The 24881-nt window shown below is 42.8% G+C and overlaps 1 protein-coding gene across 4 annotated transcripts in view; it reads right to left on the minus strand.

The window, feature by feature from the left end:
- Positions 1–1721: 1721 nt before the first annotated feature.
- The window catches only part of usp8 (ubiquitin specific peptidase 8), a 45203-nt gene continuing 22043 nt past the window's right edge, over positions 1722–24881 (minus strand). For all 4 annotated transcript variants that reach the window (XM_067971215.1, XM_067971216.1, XM_067971213.1 and 1 more), the window contains exons 10-20: positions 23849–24078; positions 21833–22408; positions 21218–21292; positions 20416–20496; positions 19621–19880; positions 18818–19030; positions 17094–17304; positions 15378–15611; positions 14102–14244; positions 6123–6255; positions 1722–4664 (exon numbers count right to left, since the gene is read on the minus strand). In XM_067971215.1, coding sequence (XP_067827316.1) covers positions 4479–4664; positions 6123–6255; positions 14102–14244; positions 15378–15611; positions 17094–17304; positions 18818–19030; positions 19621–19880; positions 20416–20496; positions 21218–21292; positions 21833–22408; positions 23849–24078 — 2342 coding nt within the window. In that variant the 3' untranslated portion in view covers positions 1722–4478. The remainder of the gene's footprint in view (positions 4665–6122; positions 6256–14101; positions 14245–15377; positions 15612–17093; positions 17305–18817; positions 19031–19620; positions 19881–20415; positions 20497–21217; positions 21293–21832; positions 22409–23848; positions 24079–24881) is intronic.

Consider the following 24881-nt stretch of genomic DNA (forward strand, 5'->3'; position numbering starts at 1 on the left):
AGATGAGACTGGCTAACTTAGGAAAGCAGAGTTGAGCCTGCCCTGTAAAATTCAAGCCACTTCAGACAGTGCATTCACTTACTTAGCCATAAGCCAACCACAATGGTGTGGAAGTTTAAAGAAAACTTTGGAGTGGTCGTCTCGAGAGCCACACCAGTAATCGAGGCTGTTCTGCCATATTTGGTCCTCCAGTTCAGGCAACAGATCCCATCAGTGAGATCTGAATGACTTGATGGACACGGAATTCAAAGCAATCCAAGAACCAAAACTTTGTCAGCCAGTACAGAGTTAATTCTTCTTTTGTCGGTTCTGCTGGGATCTTGTGAAATGATGGTGAATACAAGGAGACAGTAGCAGTCCTTTCACACACACAATCTCAAAGGACCATTGAACTCTGTGCTATTATCACCTCTATTTCTGCATGACCCCATTTACCAAAGATGAACTGTGCTGTCTCTGATTCAAGATGATTGCCCATTCACAAATGCTGCAGTATTATGTACTCCATCATAATAGTGAGCCAAATACAGAGATAACTGCAGCATCAATACATATCCTTCACTAAAATAATGATGTCCCACTCTATCTTTTAATTCGTCACATCTTGAACCCCTCCATGTGACTAGACAGGGCTGGCTGGGTTAGCATCCCATAGTGAGGTGGCAGGGAGCAGGGAAAGACCAATAGTGGAGATTTTAGGTACAATCTGCACAGCACATCTGTTTCATACGACCATCATTATGACTGTCACTCAGTTGATTTCTGGAGGGGAACTGGGGACTACCATGAGAACGTTTGGTTATAATCATTTCATGAGAAGTGTATTCAGCACCAGGAATATAGCTCCTACTATTTTGTTGGGAAAAACAAGGCTAGTTCCATCGGGAATATTTTCCTATTCAGATGCCAAATATCAGACTAAATAAAGCAACTATAAAGGCAATAATTTAAACCCAATGAGTTTAGGAAGGTCAGGTTATTTTAAATTTACATCAGATTTTTTAGGGTAAAATGGCTAGAGAGAGCTCGGAGCATAGAGTCGTTTAGTTAACTGGCTAAATAACAGGAAAGTATAATGCTTAATCAATGAGTAGGTCCAATTGAGCAGCTGAGACTAGTGAAGTTTTTCAGGGATTAATCCCAAAATCTTTCATCTTGCACACATTCCCTCGTGCCTTGTCCCCACCCTATCAAACCATAATGGAGCATTCCACAGAACCCAGGAACACGGTTCATACAACTACTTTCTGGACAATCACTCCCCATAGAACAGGTGATATTCATCCTTCACCTGCAATTGGACAAGTGCAAGGAAGCTTGGAATTTCATAACAGAACTCCAAACTACCCCCAGGAAGGGAAAAGCACTCAACACAGGAAGGAAAAGCTAAAGCAGCACCCTGGTGAAACCCCATAAAAGGACACTAGCCAACCCAACAAGACCACACTGATCAACATGGGCCAGGACCTCAGGTTTCCCCCAGCACAACTGAAACTTAGGGGCCAAGATCAAACAAAACCAAAACCACATGGCTCACAGCCTCAAGCTCCACACACCCATGCACTGCGTGCACACCCTGCAATCTGCATGCACAACGTCACAAGATGTGTAAGTATGTAGGCAAAAGTAGAACAGCTGAAGCTGGTATTAACAGGAATGGAAAAGCAGGGCGTTTAACAAATAGGAGCAAAGAAAAGAGAACTACATAAGCTTAGCAAATGGACGATTGAATCACAAATGGTATTTAATAGAGAAATGTGAAATAATACATGACTAAAATAACAACTGCAAAATAAGACATCTCATTACATAAGTCAGGAAAAAAATCCCAATGTTGATTAAACATTAAAATGTTGCCAGTGTGGTAGAGTTTTAAAGGCAAATAAAATGTAGTAGACGCAGAAATAGGTGGAGGGAAGTGATGCTCATGTTCTGTAAACCAATCGTGGGATCACACATGGAACAATGTCTAGTTGTTACTGTATTTATAAGTTAGAGGTGCTGAAAATAATTCAGGGAAGGACAACATTAGTGTTCATGTTTAATATGAAAGTTTAATAATGATTTTCAAATGAGTAATTCAAATGTCACATTTGATAACATTTTAAACTTTGTGAAATATTTAATTTCTCCATTGCATATAGTTAACTCCACTGGACTGTTTAACCACATTCATTAAGAGGGGTTAAAGTAGGAATAGAAAATTGTGGGAGCCTCAAAATAAAATTTAGATCTAGTCAGGAGTTCTATTGCAGTGCAGAAGATGTAAAGTTAGTCTCAGAGTTTAACTTCTTGATGTGATGGCAACTCTTCCCCTGTAGTCTGTTAATGTTGGAATACGTAAGTTAGCCCGGGGAGGGGGAGGAGTCATATTAGCAACAGAAAGTCAAAGTCAAATGAAAAACCACTCTGCTTTGGTACTTGTTTCTTTCCCCATGTATTTGCCAAATTAAAGTGGCAGTGCTAATCTTTTTCATAGTGCAACAGACCTGAATGAATTCTGCAGTAAACATGCTGGTATTTCTAGACAGACATTCACGAACAAGAATTTAGCTCATAAACTCAGTTCAATGTATGTGTTTTCAAATTAATTGCTTGGATTGTTTAATTGAAATCAGCTATTACATTTCATCCTGTGTTGACTGTATACTTGTGGGCAGAGCCATATAATGCTAAGAAAAATACAAGCGGCTTTAACAGAAATTGGCCTACAGGCAAGAAAACAGTCAATGAACTCGTGGGCATTTACAGAGAGAAGGATCCTCCACTGCGGGGCCTGGTCCAAGCAAACAGATCAGAAACTTTCATAAGCTGGGGAGGACGGCAGCAAAATCCTTTTCAGTTGATGGCAGAGGCCAAACTTCAAGCAGAGCAGTGCTTGGTATATTACTCTGCTTTCTTGAATTTCTGATCTCAGGCATGGTGATGTAAAGGAAACACTAAGGAAGATGGGGACGAGGCAGCCATTCAATTAGATCAGGGCTGATCTGTCTCTTAACTCCATTTACCCATCTTGGTTCTGTAACCCTCAATATCCTTGCCTAACAAAAACCTGAAAATTTCAAAACTGAGATTAGTAATGACCCCAGCCAGGCCAGGGGGTAAAAAGAGTTCCAGATTTCCACTACCCTTGTGGGAAGAAGTGCTTTCTGACTTCACATTTTATTAGGCCTTTATTCTGGACTCCCCACCAGAGGAAATAGTTTCTCTCTATCTACCCTATCAACTCCTTTGATCATCTTAAACACCTCAATTAGATCACCCCTTAATCTTTTATATTCCAGGGAATACAAGCCTAGTCTGTGCAACCTGTCCTCGCAATGTAACCCTTTTAGCCCAGTATCATTCTGGTGAATCCGCACTGAACCCCCTCAAAGGCCAATATATCCTTCCTGTGCGGTGCCCAGAACTGAATGCAGTCTCCAGATGGGGTCTAACCAAAGCTCTGTACAACTGTAACATAACTTCCACTGTTGTATTCCAGCCCTCGAGATAAAGGCCAACAGGAGGAAACAGGGATTTCAACAAACTCTTGGAAAACATAATGGCACCTGTTAATATTAACCCATGAAAAGCAGGCAGAAGTAGGGTAGTTGGAGAGATGGGAACCCAGCAGAAAGCTCACATTCTTCCACTCAAGCATCTTCTATCTGCAGCCACATCTGCTACAAAGGAACTGCAAATGAGTAAAGGATCTCTTTGCAATAGCTACAGTGACACAGTAACATCTGTACCAGTGTGCAAAACCCCAAAAACAAGCAAGTCAACCATCATCTTCATTAACAAATCATACAGGTTGTTCAGATCTCATTTTAAAGTAAAGTAGATTTTGGATAAATTTGCAAAAGTCTGAAAATGTAACTTTTGGTTGAGATCAAGTGCAGCAGAGTTACATCTTCATTTAAGCACCTCCTCTAGAAATATATGCAAGGTTACTTCAAATAAAAGTACCATTACTTTTTAAAACTATTTATATATTATATACACATACACATTTTTGTGCAAGTCTGCAGTCATTATGTACAGATACATTCCCATCCATTCAGATTACTCCTGGTTATTTTCACAATACAGATTCACTATAGCGAACATAGAAAGGCCATTACAACAGGAACAAATCATTAAGAGAATCGTACTAGTACTCGTCTCACGTTGCCCATCACAAGATCTTTACTGCTACGAGTTCTGACTCGTGAAATTGTTGCAAACTACAAACTTGGTTCATCAGTGAAAGGGATATTTGATATTCTTGTAATCGTTCTAGTAGGCATTGTTAAACTGGTTACACAACTAAAACCCCTATTTTCTGGTATACTCATTAAAGTACAAAGGACAGACTATCCAGGTACGGTCTGGTGTTACAATGCTACAGCTGTATAGGCTACCAGTCTGCCCTCATGCCCAACACGGCTAGTCCGAAATAACATCGGTGCAATCAGGCGGAGCATCATTTTGGAAATTCTCCACACTGAACCGTGCTACGTGGCCAAGTCGGCCACACGCAGCTCCAACGAGCTGTAGAAGAGAATGTAGGCTGCTGATGACCTCACTGAAGAAGCAGATATCTCTGAAACATCATGATCATCGAATTTGAACCAGCGCTGTTTCACAGCATTCTTGCAGTAAGCTGTATAGTGCCCTCCATCCAGTCCTCCATAATGGTTCTATACAAATGAAAAATAATTAAACCATGATTAATATCAACTGCTTCAAGATAGCCAATGAGGTCCCTAAGTTACTGAGCTGTCCATTTTCAGGGTTTAAGAGACTTCATTATGGGGGAATGTTTCCCTTTTTTGAAAGGTTCAATAACACTATTTTGTGCAGATTTCAAATGCTGGCTGGCTGGCCTTAATGTTCCTCTGGTTGTTTTCACAAAAGTCTGAGCAGGAATGACAAAGTTGGCTAATCAACAGCTGTAGCAATATTCCCCTCACACTTCTACAGTAGTGAGACTACCAATTAACCAGAACACATGACTCCTCACTCAGTAAACAAGTTTAGTGTGCAAAACTTGAGAGTACAGGCCCCAGGAAAGTGAAGGAGCCGCCATTTCACACACAAGGTGGGTCTTCCTGAAAAAGTCCATGTCTAAAAAAGATCCTGGGTTCTCCCGGTTTATAAAGGAATACTGGTACCCTGGCAACATCATACACACATCACCAGATGGAGGCAGCTTTTCAGCTCATTTAACCAATAATCTAAGCACAATCGGCCAAACCAGCGCTAAAGATCGGGGAATTTTAAACATGAGTGAGTTACACCCAATCTTTTACAATTGGTTCACAATTCAATTCACCTGGATCAGGCCCCATCCCCAGGTCAACACGGCGAGATTCTGCCAATTGTGATGGTTTGGGAAGCTCTTCAAATTGGGTTAATTTCCTGAGGCGCACAGGCGCTTGTCGGCACGTTTTCAAAGTTTATCATAATAAATTAAACATTTTTTAATAAGAAACTGACTAGTGTACACCAATGAAACTATTAAATGGTTCAGATAGTTTCTTTAAATCATTTTCAGAGATTTTAAATCAGGTTACTCACAGATGGAGGACTGTGCACCCTTGTTAAAAATGCTTATTTTTGGTGATTATCCTATTTTCAGCCGTATTAATAAAACTGCACCAGTTACTGCTCTTAGATACATCAAGGAATACTTTTCAAATGGAATGAAAAAAATGTTCTGTTACACTGCCCGATTGCAATGGTTTACGGAAGATGTCACTTTTGAGATTATACAAATGAATTTTAGCAGAAACTTGAAGCCTGATGTAGCCAGTCTAATTTCCAGCACATTCTAGGTGAATTTCCTAATTCTGACATTGGTCTCATCGCAAACCAGCCACCACCACAGGCAACTTTATTTTAAAACACTGAAAGAGAGAATAAAAAGCTGTGCCTAATAATAGGCCAAGCCCTCCGATGTTAAGCAGGCAGAATTCTTAAGTTATCACCCCGATGCATTCAACCACCTACAAATCAGATTGGACACTGGTCGCCAGTGTTTCCGCAGTCTTTAATCTGAGATTTATAAGACAATTCCCTACAGCTCTGCTAACTACTTAACCATGACTGAAGAAAATTGAGAATTTATTAAACAGAGTGATAATGTAGTTACTTACCGACACTGCAAATAAATTGTATCTTTTCACATTGTTCTTGGGGCCAATAACATAGTTCGACAGGTCCAGATTCTCTAACGGAAAGTCAACATTTGTCTGTAGCTTCTGTTTCCATCTTCCTTCATAAGAGAATCTGTGATGAAAACCAGAGGAGAAGTGAGATATATAATAGTCTCACATAATAGACTTGAAGGAAAATTTTTAATCCCATGGGATTAAAAGGGACAGTGGCAGCGTGGATACAAAATTTGCTAAAGGACAGAAAGCAGAGTAGTGGTTAACTGTTGTCTTTCAGACTGGAGGGAAGATAGTAAAAGCTACAAAAAGTATGAAAAGAAACTTACAAGGGATACCAAAATCAACACTTTTTTACAATTATATTAGGAAAGAGAGTGGTCAAGAGCAATGTGGGCCCCTTAAAAACTGGTAATGGTGATTTTGTAAATGAAAATAAGGAAATGGCGGACATGTTAAATAATTACTTTGCGTCAGTATTTACAGTAGAGGAAGAGGATAGCATGCTGGACACCCCGAGGAAACTAATTTTGAATCAGGGTTGGGGACTCACCATAATTAACATAAGCAAATTAACAGTAATGAAGAAAATAATGGCACTAAAGAGTGACAAATCCCCAGGACCAGATGGTTTCCATCCCAGGGTTTTAAAGGAAGTAGGTGAGCACATTGAAAGATTATAGTTAAGGCATCTGCAAAGTTCTCTAGATTCAGGAACTGTCCCTCTAGATTGGAAAATTGCACACGTCACTCCGCTATTTCAGCAAGGTGAGAGAGGGAAACCAGGGAATTATAGACCAGTTAGCCTAACATCTGTTGTGGGGAAATTACTAGAGTCTATAATTAAGGAGAGAGTGACTGAACATCTTGAAAATTTTCAGCTGATCAGAGAGAGCCAGCATGGATTTGTAAAGGGTGGGTCATGTCTGACGAACCTGAATTTTTGAAAGAGGTGACTAAAGTAGTGGACAGGGGAATGTCTGTGGATGTTATTTATATGGACTTCCAGAAGGCATTCAATAAAGTCCCACATAAGAGACTGTTAGCTAAAGTTTTGAAGCTCATGGAATTGAGGGCAAATTATCGACCTGGTTAGGAAATTGGCTGAGCGGCAGGAGACAGAGAGTAGGGATAATGGCAGGTACTCAAATTGGCAGGATGTGACTAGTGGCGTCTCTCAGGGATCTGTGTTGGGGCCTCAACTATTCACTGTATTTATTAACGACTTAGATGGCAGGATAGAGAGCCACATATCCAAGTTTGCTGATGACACAAAGATAGGCAGCATTATAAGGAGCAGCGTAGAATCATTGAAATGTAGAAAATAGGAGTAGGCCATTCGGCCCTTCGAGCCTGCTCCGCCATTCAATATGATCATGGCTGATCCTCTATCTCAATACCATATTCCCGCTCTCTCCCCATACCCCTTGATGCCTTTTATGTCTAGAAATCTATCTAGCTCCTTCTTAAATATATTCAGTGACTTGGCCTCCACAGCCTTCTGTGGTAGAGAATTCCACAGGTTCACCTCCCTCTGAGTGAAGAAATGTCTTCTCATCTCAGTCCTAAATGTCCTACCCCGTATCCTGAGACTGTGACCCCACATTCTAGACCCGACCCCCCCCCCCCACCCTCAGCCAGGGGAAACTTCCTCCCTGCACCCAGTCTGTCCAGCCCGGTCAGAATTTTACATGTTTCAATGAGATCCCCTCTCATTCTTCTAAACTAGAGTGAATACAGGCCGAGTCGACCCAATCTCTCCTCGTACGACAGACCTGCCATCCCAGGAATCAGTCTGGTGAACCTTCGCTGCACTCTTTATGGAAGCATAAAATTAGAGAGTTATTAATAGATTAAGTGAATGAGCAAAACTGTGGCAAATGGATTTCAATGTAGGCAAGTGTGAGGTCGTCTACTTTGGACCTAAAAAGATAGATCAGAGCACTTTCTAAATGGTGAAAAGCTCAAAACAGTGCAGATCCAAAGAAATTTAGGGGTCCATGTACATAGATCATTAAAATTTCATGGACAGGTACAGAAAATAATCAAAAACACTAATGGAATGCTGGCCTTTATATCTAGAGGACTAGAATACAAGGGGGTAGACGTTATGCTGCAGCTATACAAAACCCTGGTTAGACCGCACCTGGAGTACTGTGAGCAGTTCTGGGCACCGCACCTTAGGAAGGATATATTGGCCTTCGAGGGAGTGCAGCGTAGATTTATTAGAGTGATACCTGGACTCCATGGGTTAAAATTACGAGAGATTACACAAACTTGTTGTATTCCCTGTAGTTTAGAAGATTAAGGGGTGATTTGATTGAAGTTTTCAAGATATTAAGGGGAACTGATCAGGCATGTTCCTCCTGCGCTATGTGGGAAGTCATGGACACTACCAGTCTCCCTGGCGACCATGTGTGCAGGAAGTGTGTCCAGCTGCAACTACTGGCTAACCGAATTTCAGAGCTGGAGCTGCGGGTGGATTCACTGTGGAGAATCCGCGATACTGAGATTATGGTGGATAGCACGTTCAGTGAGGTGGTCACACCGCAGGTAAAGATTACGCAGGCAAAAAGGAAATGGGTGACCACCAGGCAGAGTAAAAGGACTAGGCAGGTAGAGCAGGAGTCCCCTGGGGCCATCTCCCTCTCAGATATATTGCTTTGGATGTTGTTGGGGGAGATGGCTTATCAGGGGAATGCAGCAAGAGCCAAGACCGTGGCACCACGAGTGACTCCGCTGCACAGGAGGGGAGGAAAAAGAATGGGAGAGCAATAGTGATAGGGGATTCCATCGTAAGGGGAACAGATAGGTGTATCTGCGGCCGCAGACGTGACTCCAGGATGGTATGTTGCCTCCCTGGTGCTAGGGTCAAGGATCATTTGCAGGACATTCTGAAGGGGGAGGGTGAACAGCCAGAGGTCATGGTCCACATCGGTAAAAAAAGGGATGCGGTCCTGCAAACAGAATATAGGGAGTTAGAGATCCTGCTTTTTAATTTATTTCCTAAGGTAGTAATCTCAGGATTACTCCCAGTGCCACATGCTAGTGAGAGCAGAAATAGGAGAATAGACCAGATGAATGCGTGGCTTGAGAGATGGTGTAGGAGGGAGGGGTTTAAATTCCTGAGGCATTGGGACTGATTCTGGGAAAGGCGGGACCTGTAGAAGCCGGACGGGTTACACCCGAGCAGAACCGGGACCAATATCCTCGCGGGGACATTTGCTAGTTCTGTTGGGGAGGGTTTAAACTAGTATGGCAGGGGGATGGGAACCAAAGGGCAGGTACAGATAGGACAAATTCAGACCAGGAAACGGGAAGTAGAAAAGCAGTTAGTGACGTAGTTAGCAACTCAAAGGCAAAAGAAGCAAAAGGTTAAATAGTGTTCAGCACAGGAATTTGACAGGGTTAAAAGGTATATACTTCAATGCAAGGAGTATTACAAACAAAGCAGATGAGCTAAGGGCACAGATAGACACATGGCAGCATGATATCATTGTTATAACGGAAACCTGGCTTAAAGAGGGGGATAATTGGAAGCTCAGTATCCCTGGATATAGAGTTTTCAGGCAGGATAGAGTGGGTGATAAAAAAGGAGGGGGGGGGGGTAGCATTATTGGTTAAAGAATCAATTCCAGTTGTGAGAAGGGATGATTTGCTAAATGGATCATCAATCGAGGCCATATGGGTTGAGCTAAGAAATAAAAAAGGGGCAGTCACACTACTAGGAGTGAACTATAGACCCCTGAATAGCGAAAGGGCAAGTGGGTGAAGTGACAGTGGGTGACCATATTGGGGATAGTGACCACAATTCAGTTAGTTAGTTTTAGCATTATTATGGAAAAGGACAGAGTTAAATCAGGAGTAAATGTTTTAAATTGGGGGAAGGTAAATTTTACAGAACTAAGAGGTGATTTGGCAGAAATGGACTGGACACAACTACTTGGAGAAATCAGTGGCAAGCCAGTGGCAGGCACTAAAAAGTGAAATTCTACGGGTACAATGCAGACACGTCTCCTCAAAGAAAAAGGGTGACACCGCCAAACTTAGAGCCCCCTGGTTGTCTAGAAGTATACGGGGCAAGATAAAGCAGAAAAAGAAAGCTTATGACTGTCACAGAAAACTAAATACTGCAGAAAGCCTAGGGGAGTATAGAAAGTACAGGGATGACGTAAAAAAGGAAATAAGGAAAGCAAAGAGAGGGCATGAAAAAATATTAGCCAGTAAGATTAAAGAAAACCCAAAGATGTTTTATCAGTACATTAAGAACAAGAGGATAGCTAAGGAAAAGGTGGGACCTATCAGGGATGATAAGGTTAACTTGTGTGTAGAAGCAGAGGATGAGGATAGGATTTTAAATAAATATTTTGTCTCCATATTCACAAAGGAAAGGGATGATCCAGACGTGGTAGTTAAAGAGGAGAGGTATGAAATACTGGATAAGGTAAACATAACGAGAGAGGAAGTACTAGAGGGACTGGAATCCTTGAAAGTTGATAAGTCACCAGGGCTGGATGGATTGTTTCCTAGGCTATTGAAGGAAGCCAGGGAGGAAATAGCGGATGCTCTGAGGATCATTTTCCAATCCTCACTAGATACAGGGGAGGTACCGGAGGACTGGAAGACTGCAAACGTAGTACCATTGTTTAAAAAGGGCAAGAGCGAAAGGCCGAACAATTATAGGCCGGTAAGTCTTACCTCGGTGGTGGGCAAACTATTAGAATCAATACTGAGAGATAGGATAAACTGTCACTTGGAAAGGCATGGTTTAATCAGGGATAGTCAGCACGGATTTGTTCAGGGAAGGTCATGCCTTACAAATCTGATTGAATTCTTTGAGGAAGTGACAAGGAGGATTGATGAGGGTGGTGCAGTGGATGTTGTCTACATGGATTTTAGTACGGCATTTGACAAGGTCGCACATGGCAGACTGGTTAGAAAGGTAAAAGCCCATGGGATACAGGGAAATGTGGCGAATTGGATCCAAAATTGGTTCAGTAACAGGAAACAAAGGGTAAAAGTCGATGGGTGTCTTTGCGAATGGAAATCCATTTCCAGTGGTGTGCCACAGGGCTCAGTGTTGGGTCCCTTGCTGTTTGTGGTATATATTAATGATTTGGACTTGAATGTAGGGGGCATGATTGCAAATTTGCAGACAACACAAAAATTGGCCATGTAGTTGATAGTGAAGAGGATAGCTGTGGACTCCAAGAAGATATCAATGGGTTGGTGGAGTGGGTGGAAAAGTGGCAAATGGAGTTCAACCCGGAGAAGTGTGGGGTAATGCACTTAGGGAGGGCAAACAGTAAAAGGGAATACGCAGTAAATGGGAATATATAGAGGGGTAGAGGAAGTGAGACCTTGGAGTGCATGTAAACAGGTCCCTGACGGAGGCAGTATAGGTAGATAAGGTTGTGAAGAAGGCATACGGAATGCTCTCCGTTATTAGCCGAGGTATAGAATACAAAAGCAGGGATGTAATGATGGAACTGTATAAAACGCTGGTAAGGCCACAGCTGGAGTATTGTGCGCAGTTCTGGTCACCGCATTACAGGAAGGACGTAATTGCTCTGGAGAGAGCGCAGAGAAGATTTACAAGAATGTTGCCAGGGCTTGAAAATTGCAGCTACAAGGAGAGATTGGATAGGCTGGGGTTGTTTTCCTTGGAGCAGAGGAGGCTGAGGGGAGACTTGATTGAGGTGTACAAAATTATGAGGGGCCCAGATAGAGTAGACAGGAAGTACCTGTTTCCCCTAGCGGAGAGTTCAAGAACTAGAGGACATAGATTGAAGATGATTGGCGGAAAGATTAGAGGGGACATGAGGAAAATCTTTTTTACCCAGAGGGTGGTGGGTGTATGGAATTCGCTGCCCGAATTGGTGGTAGAGGCAGGGACCCTCAACTCTTATAAAAAGTACCTGGACCTGCACCTAAACTGCTGTAAGCTGCAAGGCAACGGACCGGGTGCTGGAAGGTGGGATTAGAATAGGCACCTGGTTGTTCTTCGAGCCGGCGCGGACACGATGGGCCGAATGGCCCCCTTCTGTGCTGTATCTTTTCTATGTACCTATGGTAGATAGAGAGAAACTATTTCCGCTGGTTGGGGAGTCTAGGACTAGAGGACATAACCTAAAAATTAGAGCCAGGACTTTCAAGAGTGAAGTTAGGAAATATTTCTACACGCAAAAGGCTGTAGAAGTTTGGAACTCTCTTCCACAAACAGCAGTTGATGCTTACTCAATTGTTCATTTCAAATCTGAGATTGATAGATTTTTGTTAACCAATGGTATTAAGGGATATGGGGCTAAGACGGGGATATGGAGTTAGGTCACAGGTCAGTCTTGATCTCATTGAATGGCAGAACAGGCTCGAGGGGCTGAATGGCCTACGCCTGTTCCTATACAGTAGTGCCCCCCAGGGGTCAGAATTAGGGCCACTGCTCTTTTTGATATATATTAATGACCTATACTTGGGTATAATTTCAAAGTTTGCAAAGGAGACGAAACTCAGGAATGTAGTAAACAATGTGGAGGATAGTAACAGACTTCAGGAGGACAGAGACAGACTGGTGAAATGGGCAGACACATGGCAGGTGAAATTTACTGTATCACTTCACACTTGTGCATTTTGGTAGGAAGAATGAAGAGAGGCAATATAAAGTTAAATGGTACAATTTTAAAGGGGGTGCAGGAATAGAGAGACCTGGGGGTGTATTTACACAAATCTTTGAAGGTGGCAGGACAAGTTGAGAAGGCTGTTAAAAAAGCATGTGGGATCCTGGGCTTTATTAATAGAGAGAGAGTCAAAAGCAAGGAAGTTATGCTAAACCTTTATAAAACACTGGTTAGGCTTCAGCTAGAGTATTGGTTCAATTCTGGGCACAACACTTTAGGAAGGACGTCAAGGCCTTGGAAAGGGTGCAGAGGAGATTTACTAGAATGGTACCAGGGATGGGGGACTTCAGTTACGTGGAGACTGGAGAAGCTGGGGTTGTTCTCCTTAGAACAGAGAAGGTTAAGAGGAGATTTGATAGAAACATAGAAAATAGGAGCAGAAGTAGGCCATTTGGCCCTTCTCTGAATAGAGATGTTCAAAATCATGAACGGTTTTGATTGAGTAAATAAGGAGAAACTGTTTCCAGTGGCAGAAGGGTTGGTAACCAGAGGACACAGATTTAAGGCAATTGGCAAAAGAACCCAAGGAAACATTTTTTATGCAACAAGTTATGGTGACCTGGAATGCACTTCCTGAAAAGGTGGTGGAAACAGATTCAATAATTTTCAAAAGGGAATTGGATAAATACTTGAATGGAAAACATTTACAGGGCTATGGGGAAAAAGGATGGGACTAATTGGACAGCTCTTTGAAAGAGCCAGCATAGGCACGATGGGCCAAATAGCCTCGTTGTGTGCTCTAACATACTATGATCCAGAACTAGACAGTACTTGGTAGGATAAGCTGATAAGTACAATGATACAGCATGCAAAGAATCGACTGGACAGAGGCAGATTCGGGCTTTTGGCTGTGCTCATGCCTGTTAGGGAGGGTAGCAGCAGAGGGACAGCTCTCAAATACATTCTGCAGCTTCTTGATTATATAGATAGAGAAAATACAACAATTCTCATCCCTCCTGAAGGCTGCGATTCCACAAGCACTGGCTGCTCAGTACCTCAGCCACCCAGCCAGTCTGCATGTGCGAGCACAGAGAGTGCTGGCAGTCTCCAACTATGGACTCTCAGCCCACTCAACCCTGTCCTCGCCAGACAACCATGTGTGCAGTCTCCAAGAGTGGATAGTGATCACAAGCATAATCTTTGGCGGATTCTCCCACCCCACCCAGTCTGGGGACAGTGACTGCTCAGTCTGGCCTGTCCAAGAGCAGGCTAACAGCACAGACCAGTGAGTGAACCCGGGACACACTGCATCTCCCAGCGAGCCACAGATACCCTATTAAAGAGCCGCACCGTTTCAGGTGTACCAGTAGGATAGGTGGCAGTTTCCAGATCTCTAACTTCTTTGTGGAGTCTCTGTGTGCCTTGCAGTTGCTGCAGTGGAATCTGTTGTTGTCGGTGAGCTTCTCCTCTTTGGAAAATGATTTGAGACAATCCTTCAAAAGGAAAATAATAATTTTGATTAAAAGCAACTCTACCTGCTACAATAATCAAGTTTTAGAATTTTGTTGCAAAAAACCTCTTTTCAACAGTTTTTAAAGAGTTGATTTGAGTTCTGATCAGCACCTTTCACTTTCCAGCAGTAACTTGCTCCCAAAGCATTAGTGTGCTGCTGTAAATGGGCATTAGCTGCCTCACTGACTCCCATTTCAGGATTAATACCCAACCTCCACTTCCCTCCACTCAGACACAGCAGCACAGACTGGGAACTTGGCCACACACATGGGCTGGTGCAGCTAACCCACTTATAACAACTTTTACTAATCTTTTCAAAAGAATATATTTAAGTTACTTGGATCTAAATCCCACATTAACACCTAACAATCAGCAAACATGAGAGAATGTAAAGCCATTTCTGCAATCCCAAAGTGGAAATGATCACTGCAGAAATACTCCATGGAATGTTTTTGATGAACGATTTTTGCCAGAAGTTTTCCCCCTTCTTTAGCAACTTTCTCCCTTATCCCTGTGAAGATATTGATCCCATAATCCAGGCAAACACTGCAGTGCAGTACGAAGGGAGGGCTGCACTGTCGGAGGTGCCATCTTTCAGATGAGACGTTAAACCAAGACCCCATCTACCTACACTGGTGGATGTAAAGAATCCCATGGCACTATTTGGCAAGGTATGACCACAGTATTAAAACAAGCTAGAGCAGGTTATTTGCCTAAATTCTTGGTCAGGGAATAATGCATTGGGGTGGGGTGGGGGGAGAGGCAGGGAAGAGTGGAAGTGGAAAAATAAAGTTTCATCCCAGTTCCAATTTTCTCCCTCCTGTCCTGAAGGCAGTGGACTGTGCTGAGATGTCATTCCATAACCTGCAGCTTCCAGTCACTGATTTGACAAAATGGCCATCCTTCATTTACATCCAGAAAGTGAGTGATGGCAAGCAATTCAACTATGGAGGCACCACAGCTGAGCCTGATCACATGTAGACTTTCCGTCAGGGATCACTGGATAGCAATCAGGAGCAGAAATCCTGGCTGATTTCCCACTCCCTAGAATGAGGCCAACTACAATCCACGCACACGCACCAGCCACGAACCTCGGGTGAATTGATGACTTTACCTGCAGAGAACACTTGCTAGAAGATGGAAGTGGCAGAGACAGATACATAAAGGCCTCAAATGTTCGAGATCTTTTATGGCAAGTCAGACACTGTACTGTTGATTTAAACTGGCCTTGGAATAAAGCCACAATAATGGACTCATTGAGAAGTTTGTGCTTCCGCCAGGCTAGATCTGCTACTCTCGTGTCATCCAGACCATCGTTATTTTCTTCCTTGTATCTCTTCCTGTCAGCCTGTCAGGAGGTTAAAAAGGGAGAAAAATGAGCTAGTCATCCTTTGGTATATATTACATGTGAAAAAACCGAGGGGCTAACAGCACAGTGTCCCTTGCAATGCAATGGGAATGTTGCATTAGCAAAACAAGGCAGACTGCTGACATACTTAACATTAAATAGTTGTTTCAGATCCATGGTATTCAGCTCTAGGGCATCGCTATGCAATAGGAACAGCAGGAGGCCATTCAGCCTCAAGCCTGTTCCGCCATTCAATTAGATACTGGCTGATCCTTGATTTAATTGAATGCAATCCACTATTCTACACTGGAAATTACAAACAGAAAACATGCATTTCTAAAACTGCAAAGGCAATACTCAAAACAGAATACTCCAGAATCCCAAACACACTCATACTGGAATAGTCTCATCAGACCAGAAGTACTTATTCTTCCCTGAGCTGATTGAAAAACCAGCAAATTGAACATGATTCAGCAACGGTGGCGGCTAAACATCTGGCCAGTGGGAGCATTGAGCTGAGGTTTCAATTACCACAGTGGTGACAAATGAAGCTGGGTTTAAACCCACAAGTTATATTATCTTCATATTGACATCCCAGAAAGCACTGTATTCATTAGCAAAAAGACCGGAATCAGATTATTCTCAGGAGATGTGGCTAAACTTCAATAAATTACAACAGTTCCACCAGGCCATTGCTGAATTCACTACGCTGTAATAACCTTTGGAGATATGAAGAACAAAATTATTTGTTGATTTAACAGGAAAGGCTTTTCATTATGTATATCTGGCAAGTTGATACAGCTGTGAGCAGTTAATGCTGATCCTTCCCCCGGCTCTGTTCCATTTAACAAATTTAGCATTGGCCAGTTCACTCATTGATAAGGAAAGCAAACTGAGTAAATTATGTTTTCCCTTGCTCATTTGAGATAAAAGAACATATCAGGGACACACAGGCTACAAAATTTGTCAATCAACACCGTTGCTGCAGTTATGGTGGTAATGTAGCTGGAATCCAGCGTTGGTGCCCAACCTGGTACCGGAACAAAAGGGGAGGGGCAGCGGAGGAAAGGATCCTGTTCAGCTTCACTCTGGAACCAGCTGCGTCTTAACATCTGATTTACAGGTTTAGCATTGGTATGAAGCTAAAACGTCTAAGCTTGTGTAAACGCACCCAGAGAGAAACATTGATAGAGGCCTAGGGGTAGGAGAGAAAAACAAAACTGGGAAGAGAGACTATTTTAAATATGTAAAAACTATAGAATCAGAAATTACAGCATAGGAAACAGCCATTTGTCCCATGGGATCTGTGTCGCTACTAGCTCTATCTACTGCAATGTACCCCCACCTCCCTGTAAAAGGCCACATTTAAACAATGCCAGAGATGCAGAATTCCACTTCGTATCAAGAACTTGCACGTTCACCATACTACCTCACAAATATCTGCATTCATTGAGACCCCTACAGAGTGCAGTCAGCTCTTACTTTGTTAAGGTCTTCATGGAGTCCGTCCATTAAAAACAGAAGCAGCTCCTGGGAATCCTGCTGCACATACCCTGCAAACTGGTCATTTATTTTTCCTATGCGTCCCTTAAAGTCTCTCGGACTGATGCATTTATATTGACCTGACCACAAGGACTTCATTATTACACCAAACTCTTCAGCCACCTCACCTTTATGACCAAGAATATTTGACCTATCAAAAAAAAAAATTGGAATTATTCACATTACACACCAAACCTTCAAACATCAGCATGTATACCCTTTAGGGAGGGCGGAGGGGTGGTGGGAGTATCAACATTTAGTCCCGATACAATCAGCAGGCAGAGATTTCCATTTTAAATTTCTGTGCTGTGTTAGCTATGAATTATGTAATTGCTCTGCTTCAGGAGTTTCACAATCAGCACTTGTGACCATCACTGCTTTGGTACTTCAGGACAATCTTGGGCCTTCACAATCATGGAGGTGTAATATAGCCCTTTGATTCCAGGTTGCACTTTTTGTACAAATATAGAACAGATGGTGCAGAGGGAACCCTGAGACTGCAGGTCCATCAAGTGATTCAATCAATGTTCATTAAATTATTAACCTTGAGGTGTATGCCTGAATTACTTTTTAAAAATTTATTAATTCTCGAGATGTGGGCGTCGCTGGCGAGGCCGGCATTTATTGCCCATCCCTAATTGCCCTCGAGAAGGTGGTGGTGAGCCGCCTTCTTGAACCGCTGCAGTCCGTGTGGTGAAGGTTCTCCCACAGTGCTGTTAGGAAGGGAGTTCCAGGATTTTGACCCAGCGACGATGAAGGAACGGCGATATATTTCCAAGTCGGGATGGTGTGTGACTTGGAGGGGAACATGCAGGTGGTGTTGTTCCCATGCACCTGCTGCTCTTGTCCTTCTAGGTGGTAGAGGTCACTGGTTTGGGAGGTACTGTCGAAGAAACCTTCACAGGTTGCTGCAGTGCATCCTGTAGGTGGTACACACTGCAGCCACAGTGCGCCGGTGGTGGAGGGAGTGGGTGTTTAAGCCAGTGGACGGAGTGCCACACGTGGGCTGCTTTGTCCTGGAGGTTACTGTACACAGTGTAATTTTATCCCCGGTATTTTTTTAGATATCCAAGTTCTTCCTGTGCAATGCAGTAATTGGAGATCACATAACATGGAGAAGGTGCACTGTGTGGATTTAAACAGTTAACTAGTGTCAAAGGTAATTAAGGAATACACCAGTATTGTGGAATTAGTTACTGCTCACAAATACTGGTTTGTGTAATTTGTCAAAAGATTAAGAATTCAGGAAATTGACACTCATTAACAATTCACTCATTCATTGACTGCAATGAAGATTAAGAACTACTCCAGATATAAGAGGCGGGAAGGGGAATATAACCTCCATTCTGCCTGAGATTTTAAGCTTTCCCAGGGAGGGGGGGTGGTGGAGGCGACAATGAGAAGTCAACAGGGTGTGCGAGAAGGGCTGGCTTTAGGTCTGGCACATCTCTATGACACTATATAAACCAAAATCTCTACATTCCAACAAGCATAACAATCTTCAACTATCCAAACCTTTTAATGAAATGGGGAATTCAGAACCCCTTGATGTTTTGTGACATTGCAATGCAAAGTTCTAGACCTTAATGTGCCCACAGGAGTCTATCTTGGTCCATCAGACCACAACCTCTTTTACAAGTGTCACAGTTGTTCTTCATTTTTACCTGTTTATATCTTGTTGGTAGTAATTTTTATTGAAGTACTCTGCCAGACGGGGTGTGTTGCACAAAGACTGCAAGATGGAGTTCATGTAGCAGGTGTTGCCGAGGTTTCGCAGACCAGTCAGAGCTCGTCCCAGTCCACCGTATACAGGGTTCAAGTTTCGGATTTGAGAAGCGGAGGGGCTTGAGATTTCAGTTTTGCTGTACCCAGAGGGTCTGAGAAGGTGAAAAGGCATTTGATTTAGGACAAGGAATAATTAATGCCTAATTTCAGAATTATCAAGGTCCACAATTATATTCACTAATTTTTCAGCAACTTTGTAATGTACAGGTTACTTACTGTCTGAAGTATGTAAACAAACGTGAGCAAAAGCTCAGCTTTTGTAATTGATTTTGGAGAATTTCTTTATAATTGTTTGGCTGTGCTTATTCAAGATTATTGCCACGATTTAACTGGTTATAACAACACACAGCATCGTGGAGTGATTAGGACATTGAATCACAGCCAGAGTCTCCCACATAGACCTTACTCTTATAACATCACTCAGCCTAGAGGTCTGCCAAAGCATGTCATTAGGGGCAGGGGGAATGGGCAGACACCTTTATCTTGGCCACGTATGGGTTTTCTGGGTGCCAGGTCCAGAGCAGCAATGGCAAAGACTTGGGAACAAGTCAATGGCCTAAGTAGGGCACAGAACATAGGTAGTAAATACAATCTTACTTTTATGGGAGATATTTTGTGCCTTTGGGTATATTAAAAAACACAGTAGCTTAATGACTTTGAAAATAATTTAATAACCACCTACTTGGTCTCGCGATTGACTGTGGGCACCAGTTTTGTTGTCACCTTGCTTTGCTCATCGTGTATTGCTTGGGCAATATCCGGTGAGGAGAATGAGCGTTTTAATTTGGGGACATCGACATCAGTTGCACTTTGTGGTTTGGCTTTGTGAGTTGGAGGGGTGGCAGGAGGAGTAATTGACGAAACCATTTCAGGTGGATACATATGGACAGTGTTGGTTGGTGAATGATAGTAACGGTAGGTTCCAGTCACCACATCAAGGAACTAAAAAGGAGCAAATACAAGGTGAATGTTGCACTTAAACAATTGATATTTGCTCTTTTCCATCACAATATCAAAGGAGACAGCTGTAATGAAAAGATTTACTGCAGAGTTTACAGGCACAACTTGAATGTATTTCCTCATTCCAATACTAATTTCATTGGAAATTTTGGTGCAATTAAACATAACCACTTATGTCTGGTGACAAAGCACATTGGCCCAACAAGCTGTGCTGTGAAGCCGGTGGTTACAATTCCACATGTTGATTCTTTATCTCAGTTATGCTTTTTTCCCCCAAAAGGAGACAGTCAGACTCCGACCGTGAGCAGTTGGGAACAGATGCCTTGCCTATCACCATTGTGCCCGATCGGGCACAGCAGGGAGCAATGGGAGAGGGCTAAAGTAATGTACAATTTTTCCAAAGAAAAACAAGCAACTTTTTATATGATTTAGGAGGGAAAGAGTTGCAATTTAATCCTGTGGGGAAAATATCCATCTGTTTTTAAACTTTTCTCAAGTCAAAACTTGACCACTGTACCTTCATCCATCCAGGTGGTAAGCCGGGAACTGTCCGTCCCATTTCTTCACTCCTTGCTCTGGTTAACGTGTCTCTATATTCCTACAAAATACACAGAATTCGTAGAGTTTTTGAGCAGACAGCAGGAAGCAAAATATTCTTAAAAACATAAAACTGTGTGCATAAAACTGTTCATGATTTTGAACACCTGGATCAGATCTCCCCTTGACATTCTCTGCTGTAAAGGAGAACACCTCAGCTTCTCCAGTCTCTCCACATAACTGATGTCCCTGGTACCAGGTCTTGTGATCTCACTTTTTCAAATTGGATCAGATCAGTGATATCCAATATTGGGGTGCAATTGCTCTTCTGATAAAAATTGGTTCTTTCCTTTAGTTAAATTATATAGTTAAAAGGGCATTTTAGGGCTTCCAGAGTAAAGGTGTATTGGATAGATATGCCTGTACACTGAACTAGAGACTGACCAAGCTCCTACTCGTGGCCAAGTAGCAAGAAGAGCTACTGAAAATGTAAGAGGCTGAGATCTCCATGAACCTGACCTGGCTGTTACATAATGAAGTCTCTGTTTGCACTGCCAATATAGAACTGGCTTTTGATTTACAGACCAACTGAAACCAAACCCAGGATGTTACAACAGATTGAATTTACTTGATCACATCACAAGAAATACATATTTTTAAAACAGGAACATTTATTATCTGTATGCATTAACATACAAACAGCATTGTTCAATGGGACACAAATAGAATATATATGGCTTAAAAAACTCAAACAGGCAGATTTTACCAATAGAGAGTCTTACATTTGGTCTTTCACCTTCCTTGAACATTTTTGCTTTCTGGCCCCTGCTTGCTTGGTTCCCTTCAACCTCTTCTTGCTGCTCATAAATGTAGAAATAGTTCATTATAAATAGTCCATTATTATACATGAATAAAGTTAAAACATTCTTTGAAAAATTGTCTTGTCCCCATAATGATCAAAGTTTGTGTTACAACTATCAACTTTCAAATCATCTGAATTACAGTACAGTAGTAATGACTTTGGTCCATTGGGCCTGTGCTGAGCAACTGCCAGAGGATAAAATAAAAACAATCATCCATAAGTCTCAAACATCCCAGCAACCAGTTTCAAAGAGGCACTGATGACTAGTTGGGATTAGAAGCCTCTCGGTTGCAGCTGGAACCTGTCCTAGTGACACAGGAAGAGAACAGTCAATTTAGAAAATTGTAGATGTCACAAAAGGAAGAAGAGGAGCTGTAAACATGGGCATAGACATACAAATCACTTCCACAGACAACACTCGTTACTAGATTATAACTGGTACATTTAAGCTCTCTTGAAAACGGATAATGATAACCATTAATTTTATCTTTGTTAGTACTATCTTACTTAAACGGTAATTATTTTTTCCAAGTACCTGCTTGTCTGTATTTGTGCCGCTGCCCCCTGGCTCAGAGACAGGTGGCTCTCCACTTTTCCTTGGGTCAACTTCATCTCTTATCTGACTTTCAATTTTGCCCTGATCTTCCGGAGATTTCATTTCTTGCTCCGCTAATCTTTTTCTTCCTGCTTCCTCTTTCCGTCGTCCGTCTTCTAGTTCCGCAATTCCCTGTTCCTCATTTTCTCTGCGCTCCCTCTCTTGCTCTGCTTTTATTTTAAGCTCTTTTTCTTCTTCCTCACCCTGTTCTTTTTCCCTGCGCTCTTGTTCTTCCCTTTCTCTTTCTAAACTCTCCTTTTCTTTTCTTTGCTCTTCCTGCCTTCGTTCACGTTGTTCTTTCTCCTTTCGAGCCTTCTCACTAATGAGTGCTGCTTCAGCATGGATCTGATTTCTTTCTTCATCAGTTAACAGATTCTGTGGTTCCACAGATGGCTTTGTTGACCGATCTGGAATCATTGGTCCATTGTGAACAGGTAGATTGTCTGTGGCAGCAACATCCAATTTGGGTTGAGGCCTATCTGGCAGTTTCAGTGAAGGTTTTTTAGTTCGATCAATCTGTTCAAATACATAAAAACAATTGTCTGCATAGTAAGAACAAAAGAACCATCAGAAATAGGAGCAGGTGTAGGCCATACGGCCCCTCGAGCCTGCTCCGCCATTCAATCAGATCACGGATGATCTTCAACCTCAACTCCACTTTCCCGCCCGATCCCCATATCCTGCGATTCCCCTAGAGTCCAAAAATCTATCAATATCAGCCTTGAATATATCCAATGACTCAGCATCCACAGCCCTTTGGGGTAGAGAATTCCAAAGATTCACAATCCTCCAAGTGAAGAAATTCCTCCTCATCTCAGTCTTAAATGGCTGATCCCTTATCCTGAGACTATGCCTCCTAGTTCTAGACTCTCCAGCCAGGGGAAACAGCCTCTCAGCATCTACCCTGTCAAGCCCCCTAAGAATCTTACATGTTTCAATGAGATCACCTCTCATTCTTCTAAACTCCAGAGAATATGGGCCCATTCTACTCAATCTCTCCTCACAGGAGAACCCTCATCCCAGGAATTCATCTAATGAATTTTCACTGCACCGCCTCTATGGCAAGTATATCCTTCCTTAAATAAGGAGACCAAAACTGTACACAGTACTCCAGGTGAGGTCTCACCAAAGCCCTGTACAATAGTAAGACTTCCTTACTCCAAACCTCTTGCAATAAAGGCCAACATTCCATTTGTTTTTCCAATTCCTTGCTATACTTCCATGCTAACTTTGTGTTTCTTGTATGAGGACACCCAAGTCTCTCTGAACACCAACATTTAATAGTTTCTCACCATTTAAAATATATTCTGTTTTTCTATTCTTCCTACCAAAGTGAATAACCTCACATTCCCCCACATTATACTCCATCTGCCACCTTCTTGCCCATTCACTTAACCTGTCGATATCCCTTTGCAGACTCTGTGTCCTCCTCACAGCTTACTTTCCCACCTAGCTTTGTGTAGTCAGCAAACTTGGATAAATTACATGGCAATTTAGAACTGTACAAAGACATCTACAATGTGTCAAAATAATAATCAGAACAGGTGGTCCAAGATAACTAAATATTCAACTCATGTACAATACAGGTGCAAAACAAACTACAGGTATATGGCTGAAAAGGGCTAGACAATAGCACCTGTAATTCTCTACACATTTTCAATGTCAAGCTGTGCAATCAATGCAAAATACAAAAACAGAGCAGTCAGGTGATTTTTCCAGAAATAGGGGGAAAAATGCACATAATAACTGACCCATTGCCTGCCTCCTAGTGGCTGGCTGCACATCATCAGATGCCCAGGTCAATACCAGCCTCAAAGGTTGGGAAGGTAGGAAAACGTTGGAGGGGGGAGGAAAGAAAGAGGGGGAAGGAATACAGTTAAAGCTAGAGCTACTGAAGTAGGAGAATGAGAGGACAGTGCACACTTTGTACTAACACTGACAATATACTGCATGTACCTGTGGAATGGTTTTCACTGCAATAGTCTGCCCAGCAAGTGGAACCCCAGAACCAGGAACACCATTAGGCACATTTACAGTTTCCATGCTGATTTTTTTTGTCGTCTCTTCCAGCTCAGATACATGTTCATTAAAACTCTCCAATTCTTGGAATGCCTTCTTTTCATTAAGGTCTCCAGAAGGTGGCGGAGGGGGAGGGGGTTCCTCTAACGATGGGTAACTAAAATTCACTGTCAGAAAAAAGATGAACACATGTCTAATTTCTTCCAAAAGCTGAATTAGCACTTCCATTAAAAATATATAGACCACTCCCTCAATCACCTGATTAGTAAAGATCACATCCAGCGCTACACCAAACCATAGATCAGAAGGCTGTAAGTTTGATTCCCATCCTGTGCTCAGTGGATGATGTCAGCTGATAATATAGTTGGCCTCAGTTCCCATTGATAAGGGAAAGTTGAAGAAAAAGAATCAGCCATGGTTGGCACATCTAATCAATATCCAGCAACCCCTCCTGCAGGGCTGGGTTGTAATGACTGCCACAGTTGAATAGCCTGTGATGCCACTATCATAAGACCAGGCACATAGGCGAGGTGACAGAGGGCTGCCAGTGCCACTGCACCCCAAGACTCAACACTTTCAAGGGATGAGGGGAGAAATAGGGGGAAAAAAGTGAAAAGACAATCAAAATGATCCTTTCACCCAGTGAAAGATCTGCAGAGCTCTGCTGACACTGTAGTTTCATCTGCTGAAAGGTGACCCACAGCGAGGGGCGCCGTCTCCCCCCGACCCTGCCCCTGCCCCCCGACCCCACCCCCGACGCTGCCCCGCCCCCCCCCCACCCTGACACTGCCGCCTACCCCCCACCACCGACTCTTGGCGCCGTCTCTTGCCCCGCCTCCCCCCTAACCCCCGCCCCTCCTCCCAGCACCGTCTCTTGCCCCGCCTCCCCCCTAACCCCCGCCTCCCCTCTAACGTCTTTCTCCTCCTCCCTCCCACCCCCCACCCAAAACCAGGTTTCATCCTGTATTCT

Source organism: Heptranchias perlo, chromosome 34 (assembly GCF_035084215.1).
Source record: "Heptranchias perlo isolate sHepPer1 chromosome 34, sHepPer1.hap1, whole genome shotgun sequence".
In the NCBI taxonomy this organism is placed as follows: Eukaryota; Metazoa; Chordata; class Chondrichthyes; order Hexanchiformes; family Hexanchidae; genus Heptranchias; species Heptranchias perlo.